Source organism: Trichosurus vulpecula, chromosome 9, assembly GCF_011100635.1.
Source record: "Trichosurus vulpecula isolate mTriVul1 chromosome 9, mTriVul1.pri, whole genome shotgun sequence".
Taxonomy (NCBI): Eukaryota; Metazoa; Chordata; class Mammalia; order Diprotodontia; family Phalangeridae; genus Trichosurus; species Trichosurus vulpecula.
The window spans coordinates 7,744,748-7,762,284 of record NC_050581.1 but is presented as its reverse complement, the minus strand read 5'-3'; the positions used below and the strand labels follow the sequence as shown (position 1 = coordinate 7,762,284).

The following is a 17,537-nucleotide window of genomic DNA, read 5'->3' as shown; positions in this document are numbered from 1 at the left end:
CGGCAATGAGCTCTTTATTATAAAATCCATTGGCCTGTTCTTAGATTTATCCTTCTTGATTTTCTTGCAGCATTTGGCCTTCTGCCTATCCCCTCTATACCCATACTTTCCATTCCCTTGGCTTCTCTAATCCCTTTGTTCCTCTTGTACCTCTCAGACTACTCCTTCTCTGTTTCTTTCCCTGGCTCTTTTAGTTTGTATCTGTAATTCCATCAGTGTAGGGAACTCCCTGGGAGGATCCTCCTCCTACCCAACGCAATTTGGTTTCAGAGTTCCCTGTGAGAAACAGTGAGAAATAAAGTAGCTTGTCCAGGACCAGAGGTAAGAATTAAATCCAGGTCTCTTTGACTCTGAGATAAGTTTTATATCCACTAAGACATGCTGCCATTTTGCTGGCTCATGTCCTTCCAAAATTCTTCTACAAAGGACTTAACCAACGTAAAAAGTGAGTGGGTACAGAGGCTTCTTCTGAATTTTTGTTTTGTTTTGTTTTTGGAGCGGGGAAGGCAGGGCAATTGGGGTTAAATGGCCTGCCCAAGGTCACACAGCTAGTAAGTGTGTCAAGTGTCTGAGGCCGCATTTGAACTCAGGTCCTCCTGACTCCAGGGCCGGTGCTCTACTCACTGCGCCACCTAGCTGCCCCCCTCTAAATTTTTTTTGATATTACATATCTAAAGCCTGAAGTATACAGGTTATCCACCTATTATCCATAGCTCTCATAACACGATGTTAACCTCCTTTGGTCATATATCTCTTGGCTGAGATCCTTTACACTTTTTCTTACATCTGAGTCATCATCGAAAAAACAATGCAACTTACTTATGTCCATCACCTATGTCTTAGCTGCCCTGAATGTGATCTACCATTACATGCTTGTGCTGGGAAAATAAGTTACTTCAGCCCCTATTACTCTGTATCATTATTTAACCTTTTCACACGTTCTAAAGCATTTTCTGTTGCCTTTAAGAGCTCCTTATACTCTAATACTGTAATATGCATTACGTTTACTTGTGTAATCTTGTCCCACTTAATTGTAAGTTTATTGAAATCAAGGACCACTTCTTATTTATCTTTGTATTGTTTGTTCCTCTATACCTACCTGGTCCTTCTCCATGTCCCTAGCTCCTACCAGTGGCTAACACAATGCATAGTTCATACTAGGTACTTAATATGTGTTTGTCAAACGAACAGATGAATGGCTCGTCTGCTTTCTCCAACTAGACCATGTACTTCCAGAAGATAAGCACTGTATTTTTTTTCCATTTCTTATGTATACTTCCTCAGAATCAATCCTGGTGCTATGATTATAGGTACTCAAAAAATTCTTACTGAATAAATGAATATATGAATGAACGAATAATAGAAGAAAGTTTTAATACCTGTACTTGTTTGCCTTGTGACTGTCCAGATTCATTCCTAGGGAAGAGGGCTTGCTAGTGGAAGAGATTCAGACTTTTAATTGCTGGTGGCTCTTAAAAAGAAAGAAGTCCTCTCTGATAGAAATCTATCCTCCAGTTCACAAACAGTAAGTGAATATTCCATCCTCTGCCCCCCACAAAAGGGAGGCCCTCAAAACCAAGCTAACTGCTGTGCCTACTCCTTGGTCCTATTGAATCCTCTCCTGTGTTCTTGCTGTGTACATGGAAACGTTCTTTTTTTCTTTTCTCATTTTGTATTTAAGTTCAGGTTGAATAAAAAAATTTAAAAAAGGAAGACATGAACAAGAATCACATAGGGTAAGAAGATATGGATGGATTATGATTGGCATTAGTGAGGAAGCACCGACAACTATGAAATCATAGATTCATGGAAGGATCAGATTTAGAATTCAGTCCAACATTCTATTTTGTGCCTATCTTGTTTGGACCCTACCTTTGTCATCCGTCATTTCAGTCTCCTAGTTTCCTGTCATCTGCAAATCGGATAGGCATACCACCTATGTCATTATATAGGGCTAGGGACTAAATCTGTGATTTCATTGGTATGGGAGAACTCCCAGGTGAGAAAACCCTCTTTATTAATGAAGGACAGCACCTCTTCTGAAACCTCCAGTCTTAGAGAGTTGCCTAGAACACTGGGAGCTTGGGTAACTTTCTGGGGTCACAGACACAATGCATGTCAGAAGCAGGACTTGAACCCAGGTATTCCTGGCCTTAAGGCCAGTTCTCTATCCATAGTCAATAACAAGCATCAGAAGTGGGATTTGAACTCAGGCCCTCTGACTCTGGGGCCAGTGCTTTTTCCACTGTACCACTAATAACAGGCAAATACATATACAGTACTTTGCAAATATTAAACCTTTATACATATCACTTCTGATCATTATTTACCTCAGTTACTGACAGAAATGCTGAAGTGGAGTGGAGGCCAGAGTCGTAAGGCCATTGCTAAAACCTCCAAAGAGACTGAAGTTAATTCATTAGTCAATACTCTTTGAATATAGCCATTCTACAAGCTATGAATCCACCCAACTATAACCTCCTACAGCCCACATTTCTCTGCTTTCTCCACAAGGATATTATTATAGACTATTAGATTCCTTTAAAAGAAAATCCAGATAATAGCACATCTATGTCATTGCATTGATTGGTGGTACCTCCTCAAAAAAAAGTTTGGCATTAATTATTCTTTATGAATCCATGCTTGGGTCCTGCTCCTGCTATCTCCCCTTCACATCAGGAATGGTTATGGGGCTAGCCAGGCAGGTAACCCAGTTACTTGGGTTACCCTCCATGAGGGGTTAGTTAAGTCTATAATTTGTTCTGGAAAGCAAGATACTTATCAACACCTGGAGCCTTAGGTCAATAGAAACACTCCAAAGGCCAGAAAAACTCTGGCAGAGGCTAGGAGAGAGTTTATCCACAAAGCAGCAAGCCCAGGAGCTAATTCTTTGGTAGTTAACAGGAAGATTTGCAGAGCAGGTTCAAAGGGCCAGCTTTACTGATTTCAATAGGCTTGGACTTGATGCTTTTTGCAGCTTGAGCAGTTCTAGTCACCCTTTTAAGCTGCCAGGTAGTATGCCGACCACATGGTCCTGCCTCCCATCGCTTGCCTGATGGGTAATATCTAGGTAGAAGGTGAGCTGGCTTCTGGGGAATCACTGTTTATAAGAGCTTATAAACTATCCACTTTATAATAGAACTTTGCTAAGAATTGACATCAAGCACGTTGATCTACAGTCTGTGGAACTAGCTTTCATTTCCCTTCTGAAAACTGGGACTTCTATTTACCTCTAAGAGTTGGAATACCTCTCATATTCTCCTAGGTGGTGGCTCAAAATCATACCCACAAACGTTTCCAGAACTTTGGGATAAGGGTGGTGTGGTGTGGTGGAAAAAGTATTGGATTTGGATTGGATTTGGAATCGGAAGACCTAGGTTTGAATCCCAGCTCTGCTCTTTGCTACCTTTGTAGACTTGGGCAAATTACTTATTCTTTCTGGACTTTAGTATCCTCATCCGTAAAATCAGAAGGTTGTGACTGCAAGTTCCTTCCTGCTCTTAATCTATGATCTTATTGTAATCTATAGCTCACTTCTCAAGTGTTGGGTTTATATGGATTGGATTCAGCCCTGGGGTACTTCACAAATCGCTCTATTTGGCTTGTGTCCTACACCTGGGGTCTGCTTTGCAAACATCAGAATCTGGCTTGTTTTGCTCTCACCCAGGAAACACTAGAATGTACTTTGTGTCTAGGTCTCTACAGAAAAGGCTAAAGGGTCCCTATCTCATACCAATGTAGTATCTGACAATAATTCAGATAAAGGACGGACTTTATTTAACTGTTATATCTGTATAGACATCTACTTATATATGATATCTATCTAAAACACAGAGCACTTACAGATAAATCCACGAATAATCAAAACTTGATGTCCTTCTCCAGTTGGCACTCTTCTTTTCCAAGGATCCATACATTTCCACATACTTATGGTGGTATCCTAAGGTTGAGAGTATTCTCCCAAAATGGGAAAGCACTGAAGGTGGAGGGAAGGGCAGAGAACTGACCCCTTCTCACCTAGATCTGCACAGTCTATTTAACCCACAATATTAGTAAAGAGTGGGTTTGCTCCTCCATATCACAGGTCTGTTTCTCACTGCCCTTTCCTCTTTGTTCTAGAGTTCCTTCATTTGGTCCAGAAATTTGGCATCATCCAGGAACTTCTCCTCTTTTATACATAAGCTTTGGTTCAAGAATTCTGCATTGCTGTGAACAGATCCAAACATTCTGAAGAACAACTTGGAACTATGTCCAAAGGGCTATAAAACCATGCATACCCTTTGACCCAGCAATACTGCTACTAGGTCTGTATCCCAAAGAGATTAAAGAAAAGGGAAAAGGGCCCATATCTACAAAAACAAAGAACTGGAAATGAGGGGATGCCCATCAATTGGGGAATAGCTGAACAAGTTGTGGTATAGGATTGTGATGGAATACTACTGTGCTGAAAGAAACGACAAAGGGGATGGTTTCAGAAAAACCTAGGAAGATTTATACGAGCTGATGCAAAGTGAGCAGAATGAGGAGAAATTGTACACAGTAACTTCAATATTATAGTGATAATCAACTGTGAAAGCCTTCTCTACTCTGTTCAATACAATGATCCACGATAATTCCACAGGACTAATAACGAAAAATGTTCTCCAGCTCCAGAGAGGGAACTGGCGAACTCTTGAGTACAGCTTGAATCAGATTTTTTTCACTTTCTCCTGCTTTTTTTCAATATAGCTAATCTGCAAATGTGTTTTTTATGACTTTGTGTGTATAATGGGAATCATACTTCTTGCCTTCTCAATGGCTGAGGGAGGGGGTGGAGGGAAGGAGAGAATTTGGAACTGAAAATAAAAATTAGAAAAAAAAGAATTTTGCATCGTCCAGGAATGCCTCCTTTCCTCTCAAGGAAGCCTTGTTCAGGGGCTTGGGGTTGTTCATAAATTCATTTCTGTCCACAAAGCTTTGATCCAGTAACTTCCCTCTCCCTCTTCGTTAGTTTCCATAATGCCCTCTGTCAGCTGTCATCTCTGAGGCTACATGTTTCTCTTTTCTCAGTCCCTCCCATCCCTCCTCTCCTGGACTCATATCTTTTCTCCTTTTTTTCGGCCATTTGGTTCCCTAGAGAGGCCTTAGAGAAGTACAGGCTTTCTCACTGGGGAACTGAGTCCAAATTTATTACGTGTAGCCTCTGTCCTCTCTGCGTCTGTCAGGTGTGGTTCTCTTTGTCTCCAACGCATTCATCGGTTTGCTAATTGTTTTTTCTTGTTTTCTTTAAATTATATATATATATATATATATATATATATATATATATATATATATATATATATATATATATATATATATATATATATATATATATATATATATAATGTATGTGTATATATATATAATGTGTGTGTGTATGTGTGTGTGTGTGTGTGTACACACACACATATATATGTATATATTTGCCAGGAATGGTTCTCTGGGAAGGGTGAGGGGGAAGGACACAAGCGAAAACGTAGGTAATATAAAAACAAAAGATAGTAATAATTTAAAAAAAACTTGTCCCTTCTCACCATATTCCTGTAGCACTTTAGTTGGATTGGCATCTTTCTAATTCGCTAGCTTTGAAATCTGAACCTTCTTTGATTCTTCCCTCTTCTTCATCTCCCCTCACCCCCCCCCATTAGGCATCAAATCCCTTTCTATCTTTTGCACCTCTCTCATGCCCTGCCAAGGGCCTAGTCTAGGCCCTTATCACCTCTCACCTGGACTATATTGTAACAGCCTCTTGATTTTGATGTATATATGAGAAATACTTCATTTGTCAACTCTTAAAATTGCATTTCCCTCTTCCAAGTCAAATGTCATCTTACAGCCTCACAAATTGTTAAGAGCTGGAAAGAACTTTGGAGATCAGGGATCACAGATCTGGAGTTGGAATGTACCTCAGATGCCATCTAGTCTAATCCCCTCATTTTACAATGAGGAAGCTCAGGCCTAGATAGAGTATCTTGCATTAGTAAAAAAGAGGTAGCAAATCACTATACCAATGAAATCACAGGTTCAAACCCTATTTCTCTCTCTCTCTCCCTCCCTCCCTCCTTCTTTCTTTTTCTCTGATCTCTCTTCTCTGTCTCTCTCTCACTGATCTCTCTCTCTCTTCCTCTCTGATCTCTCTTCTCTGTCTCTCTCTCACTGATCTCTCCCTCTCTTCCTCTCTGATCTCTCTTCTCTGTCTCTCTCTCACTGATCTCTCTCTCCTCTCTCTCTCTCTCCCTCTCTGATCTCTCTTCTCTGTCTCTCTCTCACTGATCTCTCTCTCTCCCTCTCTGATCTCTCTTCTCTGTCTCTCTCTCACTGATCTCTCTCTCTTCTCTCTCTCTCTCTTCCTCTCTGATCTCTCTTCTCTCTCTCTCTTCCCCTCACCCCCCACATATATCTATCCCTGTAGAAATGCCAGCTGATGTCACTTCCTCACTAAAAACCTTCAATAGATCCTTTTGCTGTCGTTGAGTCCTTTCAATCACGTCTGACTCTTCATGACCTCATTTTTGGGACTTTCTTGGCAAACATACTAGAGTGGTTTGCCATTTCCTTCTCCAGGTCATTTTACAGATGAAGAAAGCTGAGGCAAACAGGGCTAAGTCCCTGCCCAGGGTCATGCAGCTAGTAAGTGCCTGAGGTCAGATTTGAACTCTGGAAGATGAGCCTTCCTGACTCCAAGCCCAGTGCTCTGTATATACTGCACCACCTAGGTGCCTTTCGATAGCTTCTTACTGTCTACCAGATAAAATTCAAATTCCTTAGACAGGCATTAAAAGTCCTTTAGAATAATAAAACTGCTGGACACTTAGATCATTCTCTAATGTTTATAATGTACTTTACACACATCTAATTTGAGCCTCACAAGAGCACTATGGGATAGTTACTGGGCAACTTGCCTATTGTGCTGTTATACCAAGAGTGAGCTGGACACGCCACAGAGTATAAGTTTTAAATGGAGAATTTATTAGCCAGCAGCCATTCGGGGTTCAACCCAAATCAGAATGGCCAGGAGTTGGGGTGAAGAAGTCGTACTTATACAGCAAAAACAGGGTGCAGTGGTTAAGTCCGGGGGAACAGGAACAAAGGTCCTGACAGATCAAAGATTCTGACAGGTTATCATTAAGTGGGATAATCTTATCTATTGACATTCCTTGGAGGAGTCAAGGAGCTCCAGGGACATTTGTTAAATGCCAAAAGGTCTGAGTTCATTCTTTCTTATGCAAACTGGGGCTTTCTCAGGGGTCTCCTTAGCAATAACTGATTTCTCCAGTACCACAGCGCAGCTAGTAAGTGTAGAAGTTGGGTTTGGAGCCCTGCTTTTCCCGACTCCATCATTTCCTGCTCTGTACCATGTGACCTTTCACAATGAGTCTCTATTGACTTTTCCAGTCTTATTTCCTGCTAGTCTCCTACACTACCATATACTGTAGCTAAATTGAATTATTGTGTTGTCTAATTGAATTACTGTGCTGTCTCTCCTCTTGGAATGTCCTCCCTAACCCCTTGCCTTCCTTCTGCCAATATTTCTTATACTAGTACATGACATACCACAGACTGCAAAATTTTCTAAGGATTAGGGTATGAACAGGGACTAGATCTGTGATTTAGTACAGTATGGGGAACTCCTGGGTGAGGAAAGTCCCTCTACCAATGTAGGTTGGCATCTTCTCTGCTAGATTCTCATAAAGCGTTGCCCAGTGCATTAAGGGTTTAAGTAATTTACCCAAGATCACATACCAGTATATGTCAGGGGTAGGACCTGAGCCTAGACTTCCTGTCTCCCAGGCTAGGTCTCCATCCATGCTGCTTCTCTTTTGATGATGATACAATAAAATATACTAGACCAAGTATATACAAGATACAGGACATAAGTATTGAAGAATTCAGAAGGCACATGAGGGTCTTGTAGTAAGTAGATCAGGTCTCATTACGAACATTAATTATCACTGCATCATGGTAATACAAGTTTCCATATGTTATTTACTTATGCTTCCTGACTTCCATCTGGCGAGCTTCATCTTGGGATAGGAATCTATGCAAACATACGTTGGAACAGGGGTGGAATGGCTGACAACACTGAAATTTGGACAATATGGTTTTTTTCTCCTTAGCGGCAATCGTTTAGCACCAGATCTGTTTTAGACAAACTGATGCCCAAACGGAACCATGTTTCTGTGCCCTTACTAGAAGAGCATTATCTTTCTTGGAGATAAGTCTTGTGGTTGCTGCCTTGAAACATCTGTACAACAGTCAGTAAAGAAGGGTTTCCTCTTACCTTCAGATCACTAGCAGCCTTACTGACTTTGCTGATGTTGCCAGCTTCCTGTTTCTTCTTCAAGGCTAGCTGCTTCAAACACTTCTGAATGTCTTTCTGTGTAAGATGTTGGAGAAAAACCACATTAGCACGCCTGAAACTTCAGGACTCTTCTCCTGCCCTCTTACTGAAGCTTGCTTCTTCCTGTGTGACAGTCTATGACTATCTCTGTCCCTTTATGGAATCACAGATTTAGAGGTAGGAGAGACCTCAGAGGCCATCGAGCGTAACTCTCTCCTTGTATGGCTGAGCAGACCGAAGCACAGAAAGGCTGAATAACTTGCCTGGGTTCGTGCAGCTAGCAAATATCTGAGGCCAACTTCAAACTTAGGTCTTCCTGATTCCAAGTCCAGCACTCTGCCTAATTGCCTAAAGCAGAGGTAGGGAACCTGCGGCCTCCAGGCCACATGTGGCCCTCTAGGTCCCCGCATGCGTCCCTTTGGCTGAATCTAAACTTCACAGAACAAATCCCCTTAATAAAAGGATTTGGTCTGTAAAACTTGGACTCAGTCAAAAGGCCACACCCAAGGACCTAGAAGGCCACATGTGGCCTTGAGGCTGCAGGCTCCCCACCCCTGGCTAAAGTTTTAGTGAAGAGTCTGGTTGTGCCCTTTCCAGGTGACTTTGCCCTTTTCTATGATTATCTTTCCATATATCCTCATCCTTCTTATCCTTTACCCCCATTCTCCCAGCCCACTGTTCTCTTAATTTGGGTAGTGCTGCCAAACTGTCTTAGCCCGTTGTTTTTTACCACATCACGTCTCTCTCTCCCTCCCTCTAGATTCTTCCCCCCACAACAATGCTACTTGCTGCTACTGTGACTCTGCGAGGCCAACAACACCAGCACACAGGAGGGCTGCCAGCACAGGTTCTTTGATCTGCTTTTCTAAGGAAAGCCACTTTAAGGGGTTTACAATCTCACTTTAATTAAACACACGTATATCATTCACTTAGTTCAGGGGGAGAAGCCAGCACCCTGAACTTCAGAGCAAATGCAAACAGAAATTACAGAGACAATATAAACAGAGCAAATAACACAGTCACAGTAGTGGCAAGTAGCACTGTTGTTCCAACGTCTCACCCTGACCACTTACAACCCTTGTGATCTGGGCAAATCAATTAGTTTTTTGGGGCTTCAGTTTTCTTCATCTGTAAAATAAGGGATTTGGACAAGATGATCTCTAAGGTTCCATCCAGCTCTAAGCCATGGTCTTAAGTTGAGAAATTGTGTAGTGATTTAAAAGAATCTTCAAACTTAAAATTTTTTTTTTCTTTGAAACTGCGTAAAGACGATGCTTCCTTTGTTCTTAAGGATGAAATGTGGAGCAACCTTTTCTGTAAAAAACTCCCCAAAATAAAAGGACTGCCTTTGGTGGTAGTGAATTTCCCATCACTGGAGGTTTTCAAAGAGGAGGCAGGCTGATCACTTTTTTAGGGATGTTTTAGATTTCTCCCACCTCGGTGATTTTCTTATTCTCAAATCACATCGACCAATGAAAAAAGCATTTATCAAGCACATATTATATGCTGGGTACTGTGCTAGGAAGTGGGAATACAAAGACAAAAATGAAATAGTTCCTGCCTTTGGGAAAGCTTATCTTCTATCAAGTGGAAACAACGTGTATACATATAAGCAAATACAAAATATATACAAAATAATTACCAGATGGGGTGGTAGGTGGTGCAGTGGATAGAGCTGGGACTGGATTAAGGAAGATGAGTCTTCCTGAGTTCAAATCCAGCCTCAGAAATCTACTAGCTGTGTGATCCTGGGCAAGTTACTGGACCCTGTTTGCCTCAGTTTCCTCATCTGTAAAATGAGCTGGAGAAGAAAATGGCAACCATTCCAGTATTTTTGCCAAGAAAACCCCAAATGGGGTCACAAAATGTCAGACAGGACTGAAAACGATTCTACAATAACCACAATAAAAATTACCAGGTGATTTTGGCAGGAACTGGGGAGAAACTTGCTGGATAGGGTCAATATTGCACATTAAGCTGTAATAGTGCAATGGATCTGAAGGATCCCATCGATGTGGCCATTCCTTCTACTGGTGCAGATCGCAGCCCATCCAGGCTTTCTCATGATGTGATTCTTGTCCATGTCCTCCCCTTGTTCCTCTCTGTGCTTGAGGACTTCCTTCAGGTTATTTTAGATTTCACAAATACCATAAGATCATAGATTTCAAGCTAGAAGGCACATTACAGGTCATCTAGTCTCATTCGAACCAGGAAAGTGAAGCCCAGAAGGGTTAAGTAACTTGTCTGACATCACACATGAAGTACGTGGTGGCTAGGGTTTGAATCCAGGTCCTCTTACTCCAAACACCAGACTCTTTCTGCCAGACCACAACACTCCAGCTGTCCAGATGCTTCCCTCTCACTGTCACTACATACTGCTCTCCCCGCCCCCCTTTTCTGTCTTTCATTTCCTCAATGATACAACTCCATCTACTTCTTGCATGTAAGTCATTGTTGGAAATGTGTTGTAGCCGACTTGAGCTCACCACATACCTCTCCCTCAACCCCACATTTTCACAGTGTATGCCACACTGGGAACTGGAGGGACCACAAAGAAGTATAAGGATAGGATTTACTCCTTACCCCCAAGCGCCTAATGATCTAGCAGGAAGGCGAAATTACTACATGTGAAATAGCAGAATAAAGGCCTGCTGAAGGCAGATTCTGTTTCATTTTTATCTTATATACCTTGTGCCTGCGGCCGCTAGGCGGTGCAGTGGAGAGAGGGCTGGGCTTGGAGGCAGGAAGACTCATCTTCCTGAGTTCAAATCTGGCCTCAGACATTTACTAGCCATGTGACTCTGGGCAAGTTACTTAACCCTGTTTGCCTCAGTTTCCTCATTCATAAAATGAGCTGGAGAAGGAAATGGCAAACCACTCCAATATCTGCCAAGAAAACCCCAAATGGTGTCACGAAGAGTTCGACATGACTTAAAAATGACTGAATAACTGAACCCTGTGCCTAGCGCAATATGGATTTAATAAGTATTTGTTGAATTGAGCTGAATTATAAAGTAATAAATAGGTCCAGAAGAACTATATCCCATGCTACTGAATTGCTGAGTCAGTGTCTGTATTCTCTGAAAGACTGTGGAGAAGAGGAGAGATGGGATAGAACTGGCAAAGGAACAACTCTGTCCTGATCTCCTCCCACTTCCACTCCCCCAAGGGAAGAGTGTAAACTCTAGGCCAGCGAGTTTGATTTCAATTTCTTACAATCAATCATTCAGACTCATTAAGAGCTTCTTAGATGCTGGCAACATAATGTATTTTTAATAATGTATTATTAAAGGGATGATTAGTGACTATCTAGAAAAGAAAGCAGCCATTATGAAGATTGCTACTGTGATGTGACAGTAGAAAGGGGAAGGATTTGGAAAGACTTTGGGCAAATCTTTTACTTACTCTTGGTTTTCTCACCTGTAAAATGAGGATGCTGGCTAGATGACCTCTAAGGTGCCTTCCAGAAACCAAGTGCTAAGGACACAGTGGAGATTTGGAAATAGGATGGAAATCATTGCGGGAGGGGAGAGCTGAGTCATTGCCTGAGGCTTCAGAGCAGAGCTTTGGAGGATGGCTAGGTAACATTTTACCGACTGAGGCAGGATGTGGGAAATTAGCTTTGTAGCAAGTAAGAGGCTAGAAGGGGGTAAAATATTACTACTCCCTCCTTGCTCCTCCAAAAAATGGTTAACACCTCTCAAAAATCTCTTCAGCACCCTGCAATGTAAATACCATTTAGACAAGTTGATGATGTGCCCTGGCACTGGTAGGTTTAGCTGGTGTCGTGTCCTGGCAACCTTCCAAAGACTGGGCAATAATAAGAAATGCTTCCTGTACCCAACTGCCTGCACCCCTGCCTCCATGTATTTCTTGCAATGCTTTCCCTCATCTCTACCTTTTGGAATCCAAATTCCTTTCCCTTCCACTCCCAGGTCATGCGCCACTTCTTACCTATGGTGTAGGGTTCACCCTGATCTCCCCAGCTGTAGTACTATGTTGCACAAATTTCTTTGGATTTAATTTATTACATACATTTTGCGTTTAATTACACCTCTCCTTCTCCCCGCTTCTGCCTCCACTGTAAAATGTATGTCCTCTGAGGGCAAGTACTGTTTCCTTCTTTTTTTTGTCTTCATATCTTCCTAGCACTGTGTCTGATGCACTAGGCACTTAAGTGCCTGTTGAAATGAACGAAGCTCACACTTACGAAGCACTTGAAGGTTTACAAAGCACCTCCTTCTCCCAATGAGGCAGGCAGTGTAAGTATGATTATCCTCATTTCACAGATGAGGGGAAACTGAGACTCACGGACGGTTAAGTGACTTGACCAAGGTCACGCAGCTAATAAGTGTCACAGTCTGCATTCAAAACCAGCACTGATTTCACTGCTCCACACGGATTAAACAGAGCCAAGAAGTGTTCCCACCACACAGAATAAGTTTCCCACTGGCTTCGATTTCTCAGCCCTAAGAAATATGCTCGGCGGGAGGCCCGTTGGGAGACATCTAAAAAGGGAAGTGGGGTAAAGGGAAAGGGCTTCCTTCCATCCCCAGAAGACGCGGCGTGTGACCTGTGACCTCGCCGCTGCCGGGCACCAGCTGCCCTTTTCTTCCCCTGCGGGGCCCCTCCCGGCTCGGCTCACCTGCTTGATGCCCACTTCCTCGTGGACAAAGCGTACGGGATGGCCTCGGTGCGACCCCAGCAGCGGGCACAGGGCGCACACGCAGCGTCTGCAGCGGCTGCAGAACAGCTCGACGGTCCGGTTGCTGTGCTCCGAACACAGCCAAGTGGGCGTCGGCTCGGGCTCCGCGCGCCCCTGGGCCTCCTCCGCCGCTGCGGCTGCTGCTGCTCCGGGCCCCGCACCTCCTGGGCGTCCGCACCAGCTCCCGGGCTTTCGCTGCGCCGCAGCATGCGCGCTATTCGGCGCTGCCCCGGCCTCGAGGATTCCCCAGGGTCCCGGGTCCGCCGCAGCTGCTGCCCGAGGAGCAGCCATAGCCATCTGGGCCAGGGAGGAGCAACATGAGGAAGCGAAACTTGTGCATCCGCAAAACCTTGTTGTGTATCCAGAGCAAAGGGCGGGAGAGAGGCAGCGGGCAGGCCTGCGGAGCTTTGATGGCTGCTTAACCTTTAAACTTCCCCTCCCCCTTCCCCTCCCCTCCCCTTTATTTAATAATATAACCTTTATTTAATCCTTCCCTTCCCCCTTCCCCTCCCCTCCTCCCTCCCCTCCCCGTTCCCCTCCCTCCCCCCCTCCTCCTCCGCTCCCCTCCTCCTCCCCTCCTCTCCTCTTTATTTAATAATATAACCTTTATTTAATCCTTCCCTTCCCCTTCCCCTCCCTCCCCCTCCCCTCCCCCTTCCCTTCCCCTCCCCCTTTCCCCTCCCTCCCCCCCTCCTCCTCCGCTCCCCTCCCCTCCTCCTCCCCTCCTCTCCTCTTTATTTAATAATATAACCTTTATTTAATCCTTCCCTTCCCCTCCCCTCCCCCTTCCCTTTCCCTCCCCCTCCCCTCCTCCTCCCCTCCTCTCCTCTTTATTTAATAATATAACCTTTATTTAATCCTTCCCTTCCCCTTGCCTTCCCCTTCCCTTCCCCTTCCCCTCTCTCTCCCTCTCCCTCTCCCTCTGCCCCTTTTTCTGTCTCTCTCTCTCTGTCTCGCTTTCCTTTCTTCCCTCTTTTTCTTTCTTCCTTCCCTCTCTTTCATAGAGTAGGACTAACAGTTCTGTGTTTTGAATTTTAATATTTCATTTTCCCAATTGTTGAAAAAAACCATTCTTAACCTTCGTCTTCTAAAAATTTGAGTTTCAAATTCTCTCCCACCTTCCTTCCTCTGTTATTAAGAAGGCAAGCAGTTTGATGAAGGTTATATATGTGCAGTCATGCAAAACATTTCCGTATTAGTCATGTTGTGAAAGAAAACAGATCCAAACCGACAAGAAAAATGAAGTAAAAAAAACCTTGTATGTTTCCACCTGCCTTCAGACCCAATCAGTTCTTTGTCCTGAGGTGGAGAGTGTTTTTCATCATAGGTCCCTCAGAATTGTCTTCACAGTTGATCATCCTAGGATATTGCTGTTACTGAGAGGCCCGTAGATGATGGCAATAAGGATTTAGATGGGGATGATGTAGACAGAGTGAACCTCAAAAGATGAGACAGAGGGCAGGATAGGAAGGAACATTTAGGTGAGAGAAGTATGCTGACTCCTCCTGGTCACGTGTCTTTAGGTGAATGGGAGAAGGCACACAGCCCAGACAGAGCAGCATCTTTCTAGATTATTTTTGTTGTTCAGTTGTGACTGACTCTTCATGACCCAGTTCGGGGTTTTCTTGGCAAAGATACTGGAGTGGTTTGCCATTTCCTTCTCCAGTTCATTTTATAGATGAGGAAACTGAGGTAAACAAGGTAAAGTGACTTACCCAGGGTCACAGAGCTAGTAAGTGTCTGAGGTCAAATTTGAATTCAGGTCTTCCTGATTCTGGGTCTGCCAGAATCCGCCACCTAGCTGCCCTCAGGTTTTTTTTTTGTTTTAGAATAACAATAATAATAGCCATGACTGAGTACTTAAGAAGAGTCATTTTTTAAATCAGTATTTGCAATCCCTTCACCGAAGGTGATCATAACCTCTCTTCACTTGAGTGATTTCATGAGTGGCTGTCTCCCCCCACCCCCACCTCCATTCCATCATTTAGTAGGTAGTAGATGAGCCTCTACACACTTAGCTTGGCAGGTCCTTGCTCAAAAAGACACAGTCCATTTCTAGCTGAAGCCTTTGTGGTTTGGTAAGGCTGCCAAAGCTTGTGCCCTACTGGCACCGACTTGGAGAACTTAGGGTCAATTTCACTTCATACTGAAATACTGGAGTAGGACTTTTTGGAGTGAGTGAGTGAGTGAGTGTGTGTGTGCGTGTGTGTGGTGGGCCCGTGATTACATTGCTGTAAGGAGGAGCTCTTGGTTGGGAAACTCCCTCCATTAATACAGATCAACAACTCCTTTGCTACTTACAGTGTTACAGTTGCCTAGGGGCGCTGAAAGCTTTACCCATTATCACACAGCTAGTGTGTATCAAAGTTAGTGAATTCAGGTCCCCCTGATTCCAAAGGCAGTCCTTACTTGCTATGCCTTGCCTCCAAAGAAATGAGAGGTTAAGTGATTTTCCTAGAGTCACTGAGCCAGTGTGAGTGAGAGACAAGACTTGAACTCTGCCAGGTTTTGTTAATGCTAAGGCCAGCTCTATCCCCTGTGTCAGGCTGCATTAGTGGACAACATATGGTCTCTTCATATGGCATAGTTATGCTATGGTCTTGGTCACTCACTTCTAGATACAGTTTGCTATATCTATATCAGATATATAGATCTCTCTCTCTCTCTTTCTCTATTGTTTGTCAACCTCTTTCTTAACATGTGGTGCCCTGAACTGAACAGATGTAATTTTCCTTGGGCAGTTTTGCCTAAGGGACCCCACACGATAGGGGCATACTTCTGGGGGTGGGAGTGGAGTTTGCTTCCTTTCTACTTTAACTGTCTCCCTCTTTCCCTTTCACACCAGTCCTCTAGGTCTTCTGTGTCCTTCTCCTAGGCCTTGCCTTTTCTCCAGAGTCTAACAGGGATCTGCATGAGGTTAATAACGCTAAGGGCTGGAGATTCAAATCAAAAAGTAAAACAGTGACTGCTTTCAAGGATTTCCCATTCTAATGGGGGAGATAACACATATGGAAGATTTCATTTGTAAGTCAGATGGAAACGTCTCATGGTCCTAATGATGTGGGGCAGCTAGGTGGCACAGTGGATAGTGTGCCAGGCCTGGAGAAAGACCTGAGTTTAAATCTGACCTCAGATACTTCCTAGCTGTGTGATCCTGGGCAAGTTGCTTAATCTTGTTTGCCTCAGTTTCATCATCAGTAAAATGAACTGGAGAATGAAAAGGCAAACCACAATTTTGGCCAAGAAAACCCCAAAGGGGCCACAACTGAAATGACCCAGCAACAACAATAACCTTAGGGTGCCCCAGCAAAGATGTTAACAGCTCTTCTTTAATGCCATGTCCAGTGATAAAGTGGTAGCGGTTTCTGAAGTGGAACTATTTGGACTTTGAGGCAAGAACTTTCTCTTTGAGTCTTTAGTAGCCGTGGCTTTAACAGCTGCAGGAATAAGCTGCCAGGCTTGCATCTCCAGAGGTGGCCAGCCACAGAGGTAGTCCTCCTGGTGTGACTGTCTTCTGGACTGCTATTCCCCTAGTCCTCTGGGCCATGGCCACTGTCAGGACTCCCTCCCCACAGCCACATTTGCTCCAGTCTCAGTAACTCCAAGCTATGGTTCTGCCCGTTAAGGAGGATACTTTGGCTAAGAAACATATAAAACAATGGTTTCTTTGAAACCTGAGAACTTACTAGAGATTCTGGGGAAAAACCACTTGAGAGCCACACTCTTCCCCTTGAGCGTGAATCACAGGGAAAATTGCCAAGTCTGCTTCCCAAAATCCTTCTGCAAGAAAATCTACCAGATTGTTTCCCCGAAACATTCCTTTTGCAAACATAACTGGGTTTCCAACCAAGCTTGAGGTGTTTCTGCATGTTGTTTGCGAGAGGGCCAAAGCTCTTAGCTAGTGGAAAGGAGGCTGACTACCACACTGCATACCTGTGTAAAGGATTTACTGAGCTGGAGCTGGAGATTCTTCAGGAGAGATAAGATACAGATATGTAGCGGAAGCTGGCTCTTCAAGATGTTGCTGATTTCAATCTGGCTTCCCTAGAGACTGCTAGAATAGACCGCCTTGGATGACAGGAGTCTCGTCTCTTGGATGCGCTGAGACGTTGTCTCACTCTCAGAGGAGGGTTGTTGCTGTTTTTTCTGGTCCACTCTTCTAAACTGTAGAGAGTCTTCAATTGCTGGTTGCTGTTTTGCTTGAATAAATGGTTTTACTCTTTATTTGCTTTTTGTGTAACCAGTGTTTGGAGGGAAGAAGCTAAAGTGGAGATTGTAAGCGAAGGATCATGTTCTCCCTTAAGAGTAACCAGGAAAGCGGCTTTCCTTCTGAACCATGAAACATTGTATTCCCTAGACCGGAGATATTTGAGCGGGGCAAATAGGTAGAATTCTAGCCTGATAGCCTTCTCATGGACTGGAAAAAAGAGTACCCAGCTTTGTGGTGCTACTGACTTTTCTTCAACGGGC

The 17,537-nt window shown here is 43.7% G+C and overlaps 1 protein-coding gene across 2 annotated transcripts in view; it reads right to left on the bottom strand.

Moving 5' to 3' along the window:
• Window positions 1-13,505, bottom strand: part of TRIM14 (tripartite motif containing 14) — a 32,218-nt gene extending 18,713 nt beyond the window's left edge. The window contains exons 1-2 of one of the 2 annotated variants that reach the window (XM_036739482.1): window positions 13,008-13,505; window positions 8,303-8,398 (exon numbers count right to left, since the gene is read on the bottom strand). In XM_036739482.1, the coding sequence (XP_036595377.1) occupies window positions 8,303-8,398; window positions 13,008-13,364 (453 nt within the window). In that variant the 5' untranslated portion in view covers window positions 13,365-13,505. The remainder of the gene's footprint in view (window positions 1-8,302; window positions 8,399-13,007) is intronic. The other variant, XM_036739481.1, reaches the window with a different exon arrangement.
• Window positions 13,506-17,537: the final 4,032 nt, after the last annotated feature.